This window comes from Apodemus sylvaticus, chromosome 23 (genome assembly GCF_947179515.1).
Source record: "Apodemus sylvaticus chromosome 23, mApoSyl1.1, whole genome shotgun sequence".
NCBI lineage: Eukaryota > Metazoa > Chordata > Mammalia > Rodentia > Muridae > Apodemus > Apodemus sylvaticus.
This window is the reverse complement of record NC_067494.1, coordinates 31,310,164-31,319,856: the sequence shown is the minus strand read 5'-3', so window position 1 is coordinate 31,319,856 and position 9,693 is coordinate 31,310,164. Positions and strand designations below refer to the sequence as shown.

Genomic DNA, 9,693 nt, shown 5'->3' with positions numbered 1-9,693 from the left:
AAAATAATTTCTAAATCATTTCAAAAAGGAATTATAAAAACTTGTTATAAAATGAAGATTTACATGGAAAATATTTCTGATAAAATTGAAGAATTATATAGACAAATGTTTTAAAATTGATAATTTTCCAGGAAAATAAATCTGAAAAAAATGGTAGTCATAAAAAACATTTCTAATATAATTGAAAAAGGAAGTAGAAATTGTTTCTATAAAATTGAATATGTTGATGTATAATGTTTCTGATAAAATTGAAGAACTACATAGAAAAAATTTTAAAATTGAAGATTTTCATGGTAAATAATACAGATAAAATGATAGACATAAAATCATTTCTAAATTAATTCAAAAAGAATTATAAGTATTTTATGATAAAATTGAAGATTCCCATGGAAAATATGTCTGAAAAATTCAAGAAATACATAGAAAAATGTGTTAAAATTGAAGAGTTTCGTTTAAAATTATACAGACAAAATGACAGACATCAAAATCATTTCTAAATTACTTGAAAAAGGAATTATAAACAACTTCTGAATAAAATTGAAGATTTACACGGAAAGTATTTCTGATAAAATTGAAGAATTATATAGAAAAATGTGTTAAAATTGATACTTTTCAAAGAAAATAAATCAGACAAAATAGTAGTCATAGAAAACATTTCTGATATAATTGGAAAAGGAAGTAGAAACACTACCTGGTAAAATTGAAGATTCACATGGAAAATAATTCTGAAACAAATTGAAGAAATATATGGGAAAATGGGTTAAAATTGTAGATTTTCATGGAAAATCATACAGATAAAATGGTAGACATAATTAATTTTTCTAAAGTAATTGAAAAAGGAACTATAAAGAACTTCTAATAAAATGATAAATGTGAATGGAAATTATTTTTGATAAATTGAAGAACTACATCAAGGCCCCCTCAAGGCCGTACAACTCCAGCTTACCTGGGTGACTCTCACAGAGACTATTTCCAAATAACAGTTATGTTCCCAGATATAAGAAGCTAGACCTTGACCATGCCTTAGGACAGGGGTCAGAGTGAAGCGCGGTAACGTGGCACCTTTCCTGTGGGGCGGGGTATTGTGGAGCTCAAGGAAAGTTCGTGCAGTGTTTTGGCCGGAGGCAAGTGGACGATGCTGGGGTGGTCCTTGGAGCCCATGTTTCTAACAGTATGGCGGGGCTTCAGGCTCCCGGTGGTGTGCGCAGCGCCATCCTCGTGGCCCGCACTTGCCTTCGGTCCTCCGTTAGTGACCATCAGTCCTTTGTCTTTTGACTCATAGCTTCTCTTCTTAGGAATGGATGGAGTGCTAGCGTGGACCACGCTCTCTGAAAATCTACGATTCTCTCTGGATTCTAGGAAAGGCGGGTCTTCCAGAGTCAAGAATGGTCTGTTACTCTCCTCATGGTGTGCGGACCCCCAACCGTGAAATCATTTTCTGCTACCTCATCACTGTACTTTTTGCCGATGTTATGAATCGTAATGTAAGATATCTGATATTTGTCTCCCAGGAAAGGGTGTTTGAACCCCGGAAGGGGTCACGACGTGCAGCTTGAGAACCACTGGTAGAGCAGGCGCGCGAATCCAGTAGCTGGAATTGTGCAACGCGAACAGAAAGCTACAGAGCAGGCGCCCCGCAGGACCCTTGCTTCTGGATCTCTCATATTACTCACAAGGCCTGCAGTCCTGAGACAGGCTGCCTGATCTTTGGAAGGCCAGACTTTCCCACAGCTGGATCTGTCTCACAGCCCTGCACTGCAGGAGACGATCAGCTTTCTCAAGCTGTGGTGTCATGATGGCCCAGAAATGAAAAAAACAAAGTTTTTTTTTTTCCCTAAAGCTTAACTAAACAGCCTGTGTGTGATAGCACGCAACAATAATTGCATTGGTTTTTATTTTAATATGTATGAATGTTTTGCCTGTATGCATGTATGTATGTATGTATTCATGGTTGAATATATGTTCAGAAGAGACGATCAAATCTCTGGAAACTGGACTTACAGAGATTTGTGAGCTGCCATACAGGTGGTAGAAATTGAACCCTGGTGATCTACCAGAGCAGCAGTCCTCTTACGGCTCAGCCACCTCTCCTGCCCCTCAGTCTGTGTGGGAGGACACACACACTCCCTGATGGGGATGGTAGTTTTGCGAGTCTCTGTAATGTTTTTTTGTTTTAGAAGCCTGGTCTCAGTATACAGCCTTAGCTGGCCTGGAACACTATGTAGACCAACTAACCTCCACCTCACAGAGAGTCTCCTTCCTGCTTCTGCCTCCTGAGTGCTGGGATGAAAGATGTGTTCCACCACACCCTGTTTGTCTCTGCGATTTGTCAGGGGTTTCAAGAGCTGTGCTTTGCCACAGCCGATTGTGGTAAACCTATCTCTGTCATAGATTATGTTTAAGTCAGATGTGGCATCAGGACTTCACGGGCTACGGCTTTAGGGTGCTGAGGCAGGAGGGGACCTCAAAACCAAAGCAGGGCCTCTGAGATGGGATTGCCACTAAAAGGGTTTGCTATGCAAGCCTGAGCTTGATCTCCAGAGCTCACATAAAAGCCAGATGTGGTGGTGCACATCTGTAATCCCAGCACCCCTACAATGGAGATGGGAGGCAGAGACGGGGATAGCCTGAAATGGCTGGCCAGCTGTCCTGGGGTATGCATTAAACAGCAGAAACGACAAGATCAACGAGGAGAAGTAAGAGAACTCACTACCGAAAGTCATGCCCTGGCCTCCACAGACATGGCATGCATGTATGCACACACACACACACACACACACACACACACACACCAAGGACTGGGACACTACAATCATGACTTCAAAGCCAGTCTAAGATATATAGGGAGACTGTCAATCACTGAGAGCCACAGACTTTGACTTGGGGACGGAGGCCTGGCATTGGGTCCTCGTACCACAGACACTACAAAAAAAGAATGAAACAACTTATACTCAAAACGGTAATAGCCATTGACAGTGCTTCACATAGGCCAGGTACACCTCAAAACATGATAAACAAGTTAAAAGTTACGTACAAAACAGAACACATACCTACGACACTCACAGAACACACAAGGCCTCGGACATGAAAGATAATACCAACCAAAAAAGTAAAGGGACAATGACCAGCTGCAGTGCAGGAAACCCTGTCTGAAGTGTCCTTGTTGTAGCTCCTGGCATCGGGGAAAGAAAAGCTGAGACGCCCTTGGCAAACACTTCCTCATGTGTGGCTTTGGCAAAAAGCAGAATGGTTCAGAAACCCCGATGTTGGCAGGATTGGAGAGTAAAGACTCCCACCTGCCTCTGGTGAACACGTTCTGGCCAGGCCTACGACTTTGTCCCCACCGCACTGTGCAGTTTAAGGTCACTCAGGAAAGCTGTCTAAGTCTGGTGTCCACTGGTGCCATAGATGGAAGGAAGCAGCTTCCTGAGAGCCCTGGGCTTGCAGGGCTCTGTGTTCATGCACCCTACCTGCATGTTACCCTCCCTCTGTGGTCACGGTCTGTGTGGTCTGTCCACACGCACCTACGCCCTCTGGGGCCACTTCCTCATGGCACAGACCCCAGTGTTACCAGAAAGGCAGGGAGTAGGCAGAAGCAGCCTTGGGGTAGACCAGGCAGAAGAGGAAAAGGAAAGAGACTTGCTCAGGACTCAACAACTGTATTTGTGGGGTGTAGGCCCGTACCCAAATTTGGTTGACTGATGTTTGTGGGGCTGGAGATAGAGTCCCGGGACTCTTCATATGCAAGCAGCTGCCCCTTCCTCTCCTCTGGTAGGCAGGGCTCAGTTTGCAGCTATAACTGTTTCTCCTTCCCCTGGGTAGCTTGTCGCCCAAGGGCGGGACTTCTTTCCCAGTCCCACAGTCATGGCAGCTGAAGCATCCCACTGTGTGTGAGTCCAGTCCAGCTTCCCCTACATCAGATACTGTAAAGGGACCATATGGTAGGTAGTTCTCTCAACAAAGACAACTGAGTGTGGAGTTTTCCAGCCAAAATGGTATCTTCAGGAATCAAGGCACTGAAATCTTTTGGCCACCACTAAACACAATATAATCTCACAACTGAACTTTTGTTTATCTTGAGACAGGGTTTCACTGTGTCTTAGTCTGGGTTTCTATTCCTGTACAAACATCATGACCACAAAGCAAGTTGGGGAGGAAAGGGTTTATTGAGCTTACACTTCCACGTTGCAGTTTATCACTAAAGGAAGTCAGGACTGGAACTCAAGCAGGTCAGGAAGCAGGAGCTGATGCAGAGGCCATGGAGGGATGTTTCTTACTGGATTGCTTCCCCTGGCTTGCTCAGCCTGCTCTCTTATAGAACCCAAGAGCACCAGCCCAAAGGTGGCACCACCCACAAGGGGCCCTCCCCCCTTGATCACTAATTGAGAAAATGCCCCACAGCTGGATCTCATGGAGGCACTTCCCCAACTGAAGCTCCTTTCTCTGTGATAACTCCAGCCTGTGTCAACTTGACACACAAAACCAGGCAGTACACACTGTGTAGCCTTGGCTATCCTAGAACTCAATCTGTAGACCAGGATGTCCTTGAACTCAGAGATCTGCCTGCTTCTGCCTTCCAAGTGCTGGGACTAAAGGAGTGTACCGCCACTGCCTGGATGCATCGTCATTTTATTTTTTCATGTGTGTGCATCTGTGTGTGAAAGCATGCATGTGTATGGAGGAGGAGGAGGAGGCTCCCCAGTCACTGTCTACTCATAATTTTTTAAGATTTAGTGTATGTGTGTGTGCATATATGTGTGGGTGCATGTGCATGAGCATATGTGTATTGTGTGCACATGTATATGTGCATATGTATGTGCATGTGCATATGTATATATATGCATGTATGTATGTGGGCACGCATGTGACGTGACAAGAGTGTAGGTCACAGGACAACTTAAGTGAGTCATTCTCTATTCCCCTTATGTAGGTCCTGGGGATTGGACTCAAGTCATCAGGCTTGGCAGTAGCTACTTCTGTCTGCTGAGCCTTCTCACCATCCACCATCATCTTTTCTGAGAAATGGCCCCATACATAACTCCTCAGAAGTGCTGTTGGCCCAGGATGGCCACAGAGCAGAATTCTGTTTGTTTGTTAGTTTGTTTTTCAACACAGGATTTCTCTGTGTAGTCCTGGCTATTTTGGAACTTGCTCTGTAGACCAGGCTATCCTCAAATTCACTAAGGCCTGCCTTTGCCTCCTGAATGCTGGGATTAAAAGCATGTGCCACCACCTCCCAGACCCAGAATTCTTTTTAAATGTCTATACATTCGTGTGTGTGTGTGTGTGTGTGTGTGTGTACACGAGCACACGCACGCGCACATATGCACTCTGCCATGGTATGTGTCAAGGTCCTTCCACATGTAGGTCCTAGGAATCGAAGGTTATCAGCCTTGGCCGTGGGCACCTTTACCTGCTGAGGCTTCTCAATGGCCTACAAATCAAGATTTTCATATCCCACATCCTGGGTCCATCTTAATAATCTTCCCAGAGCTTCTAAGACCTGTTGTCTTGGACCTAAGAGAGTAAGTTTCAAGGCTGGGTGTGGTAGTTCACACCTTCAATCTCAGCACTGGGGAGGCCAAGGTAGGACTGAGTTCAAGGCCAGCCGGGGTACAGCAAGTTCAAGGACAACCTGAAATACATACAAAGACGATGTTTCCAAAAACATAAATGAAGGGCTAGAGAGAAGACCCAGTGGGTAAGCGTGTTTGCTGTGTGAACAGGAGGACCTAATTTCTAATCCCCATCACCAAGAAAGCCAGGCCGTCCTTACTTCCTTAGGACCAAGCTGTGTTCAAAACTCAGCCTGACTCCCTTGCTATATCCTTGAGAAAGTCTTTGTGAGGGCGTTATCTGGGTGTGTGTGTGTGTGTGGCTGCTATACATGCATGCAATCTTTTTTTTTTTTTTTTTGCATTGCTGTAAAACCTCCCAAATTCAGGAAACATAATTCTGAGTCTGTTCTCTGTGCTGAATGGTGGGTGCATTGTGTAGGCCTGGACTTGACCTCCTCAGGTAGAGAAAACTGTCACTCACTCCACGAAGGACAGCATTAAAGAGAGCCTCTGAGCCCTTCTTTAGCGGAGCCTCAACTTCCCTTAGGAGCATCTTCAAGCAGATGGCTTCCCAGCCACCAGGAGTGGGAACCTAGCAGCTGTTCCCGCCCTTTGAGTCTCCTCGGTGCTTTTGCCCTCTTAGACTCCTGGCTGTCCCGGGAGGAGGCGCGCGTTTGTTTTGCAGAGTTGCTGTACTTTGATTTGACTTGGGTGGAGGCGAGAACTTCCTACCTCTCACTGCCTTCTTCCTTTTCTTTTCTCACACGAAGTCTAAGTACCTTTTGCAGCTGAACGTGACTTGGGCAGGAAGTGAAGCCGTGGGCGTGGCTGATCGACTTCTAGCGGGGGCGTGGCCTGGGCACTCTGCCCTCCTTTGACTCCAGCGAGTCCTGAGGGACTGAGCTGCGAGCACTCCCTAGAAAAGAGTCACTGTGAAGGCTCAGGCAGCTGCCCGAGGGACACACCCTGCTGGTGAGTGCTTGTGCTCTGCTATCAGTACCGTGGCAGGCACAGTCCAGACTTTAGTCAAGGGCATGGGAGGAGGGCACGCTAGAGACAGGTGTGCGAGCGAGGACTGCCCTGAACGTGCTGGCTTCTCACACCTGAGACATTCGTTCTGTTAGGTGTTCAAATCATGGAATTACGGTAAGCATCTTTAACTGCCGTTTGATGCAGTGTCTGCCCACTTTTAGCAAGGATTGCTATGTGCGTCTGGGAGAGGATGGGGGCTAATCCAGCCAAGAGAAGTAAACCATCTTCCGTCTGCGGGCTCGGTAGCCACGGTGAATGCTGTGGAGTTCAGGAGTGGACTTTGCTGTACACCTTCCAAGCTCACTAACGTGTCTACCAGTCTAGATGTGGGTTCCGCCGTGTCGGGTTTCCTGGTTGGAGAGAGACCAGGAGCTTCAGCAGCTGCCTGAGGGCTGATGAAGTGATTGCCTGGTCTTAGCCTGCTTTGGCCCATTCTTTGCAGAACTAGAAACCAAGGCTTTGTCACCCAAGATTAGGGAGTGTTCTCCCAGGCCAGATGATGCTAATATGGACCTGGTCATGGATTGGTCTGTGGACCGTGGCTGTAAATGCTTCAAGCATACCTGTAAGTTACCTGTCACAGCAGAGAAGGGGCGGGGGGAGTAAGTTTGAGGATAAACCTAAAGTCCAGGCCAGAACGCTCATGCTCTCCTAACAGTTTGAGTGACAGCAGCGAAGAGACAGAAGCAGCAGAAGTAGCCCCTATCAGTGAACACAAACAATGTATGGATTATGATTCATAATCCATGTGGGTTATAGTGGGTTATGATTCTGCCTCAAACTGAAAGAAAATTCTGACACCACATGGTTGGAGTTTGAGGCCATTAAGGTAAGTTAAAAAACAAATGGTGTCAGCGGATACACATTGTGTGATTCCACTCCTGTTGGCCAAATCCATGGAGGCAGTAGAAAGATGGCATCCGGCTAGGGTGAGGGCAGGGGTGGGGGCTCAGGGGGTGGACTTCAAGGGATGCAGAGTTCTGGAGATGGGCCAGCAAATAGTTACCCAATGTGTAGACTTCTCGCCCATACGGACTATGAGCTTAGAGGGCCTTGTGCATATGAAAGTACAGGGCCGCTAAGATGCAGGCCTAGCCCTCTGCCATATGTTTTTAAATTACAAATTCTCTTTTAAAAAGGCAGAAGTAAGCAGGCCAAAAAAAAAAAAAAAAAAAAAAATTAAGCCCTGTGGGATGAAATTTTAGATTCTCTGTGACTTCCTCAAACTCTGACAAAACCAAACCAAACCACATCTCACTGATAGCTAGATCCACTGAGGGACTGGAAATCTGTGCCAACTCACCAAACATCATAGAGTTGTTGAGAAGCTGGGGCCAGGCTGGCTTTCTCCTCACTATTGTGATTGACTTCAAGTGGCCCGTGGGCCAGGACGGTGCCCAGTGCTGTGGGTTTGCACTACAGGTGGCCACTGGAGGGGTTCTCTGGTCTGGATGGAGAATATCACCATTTAGGAGCTCTGGCACCCTAGGTGACTCACCCAAGGCTCTTTCCCTCAGTTTTCTCAGGTAAAGCGCCACATGAGGAACAAGCTTGTGCTTCCCACCCCAGAAGGAGGTTTCTCTTTCCCCAGTGTGGGAGGCAGCCCCTCCTAATCAGGCAGGGCTGTGCACAGGTGGGATGGGGGGGAGGGGACAGGACTGCTCTTTCTCAAATCTTTATTTTTCATTTTTCTCCTGTTTCAGTCTCTCCTCAATTTCTCCAGAGGCTTTTCCAGGCAGAGAGTGCGGGCTTTTGACTTGGGGAATCTTCAGACCTGGGTTTGCTGCTTTGAGAAGGGACACAGGACGGTTGTGTCTGCCATCAGGTCTAAAGAAGAGAGGGACAGGACACTGACCCTTCTGAGGTCTCATGATGAAATCTGTAAGATTTCGTCACTAATCTTCTGGGCTATCTGGGACTTCCAGTCAAGATTGAGGAAGAAAACTTAGACGAAGCTGTTAAGACTCTAAGATTTTAAAAATAGCAAGGTCACACTTAAGCAGCTGAGAACTAACAGCTCAGAGACACGATCATCAGAGTGAAGAGACTCCGGAGAGCAGAGGCCCCTACCCCTGGCTCCTCCCTTATTTAGAAATCATTTGTCTTAAAAGGAACTAAAGTTGCTGTTGAGGTCCCGAGGGAGAATTATTTTCTGAAGTAGGTGAATTCTTTGTTAGTTTTTGTAACTAACAGCTGTCTAAAAACAGCTGTCTGGTGGCACATGTACCTTTTGAAAGTCTTCTCAGAAAAGGCTCGGTGGCACATGCCTTGCAGGCTCCCCTGAAAGCAAGCGGCCATAGGGAGGGTTCCGCCACCTGCCTGCTCCCCCCATCAGGCACAAGTCTTTTCCTTTTAGATGTTCTTGCTTTTGTCCCACTCAGCAGTAGTGACAAAGTAAGCAGAGGGCTCCTTGTGGGGGTGCTCCTTTGAGGCTGAAGGGAAGCCACTCAGCTGACATTTAATTTTTCCACTTCTGCAACGGTTAATGTGCTACCCCTGTACTGAGCAACTGACTCAAAATAACAAGTTATTTCTGGAACTTACTAGTGTTACTCTCTGCTATTTACTAGCTACGTGGCCTGTTTCCCCAGCCCTGAAGGGAGAATGTGTACATCTAGACTGTTTTACCAATGAGAGAAACCAGAAGTTTAAGTAAGAGTTCATAAAAATGGTATAGAAAACATGAAAAGCCACAGTGGGAACATATACATTTTTTTCTTTTTGTTTGTTTTAGATTTTTGAGAGAGGGTTTCTCTGTGTAGCTCTGGCTGCCCTGATACTCACTCTATAGACCAGGCTGGCCTGGAACTCACAGAGATCTGTGTTCTCTGCCTCCCAAGTATTGGAATTAAAGGCCTGCACCACCACATCCGACTGGGAACCTGAATGTTTCTATCTCTGCTGCTGTCTCTCTGTTGTTTCTTTATCTCTGAAATAAATGCAGGGGTGTACTGAGGGGTGAAGTGTTCACGGAAACTTCCAGAAAATATAACAGTAGCCTGTGAAGAGAACCGATGTTCCAGTTAGGGGAGGATCCCTGTGGGACATGCACACACAAACACACATACAGACACATATACACCCACATATACACACACAGGCA

General features: G+C 46.2%; 1 protein-coding gene across 1 annotated transcript in view; it reads left to right on the top strand.

Moving 5' to 3' along the window:
* The first annotated feature begins 6,545 nt into the window (after positions 1-6,545).
* Positions 6,546-9,693, top strand: part of Zc3h12d (zinc finger CCCH-type containing 12D) — a 36,181-nt gene continuing 33,033 nt past the window's right edge. Inside the window, 1 exon segment of the mRNA XM_052169271.1 lies at positions 6,546-6,704. Within this exon segment, the coding sequence (XP_052025231.1) occupies positions 6,694-6,704 (11 nt within the window). The 5' untranslated portion in view covers positions 6,546-6,693.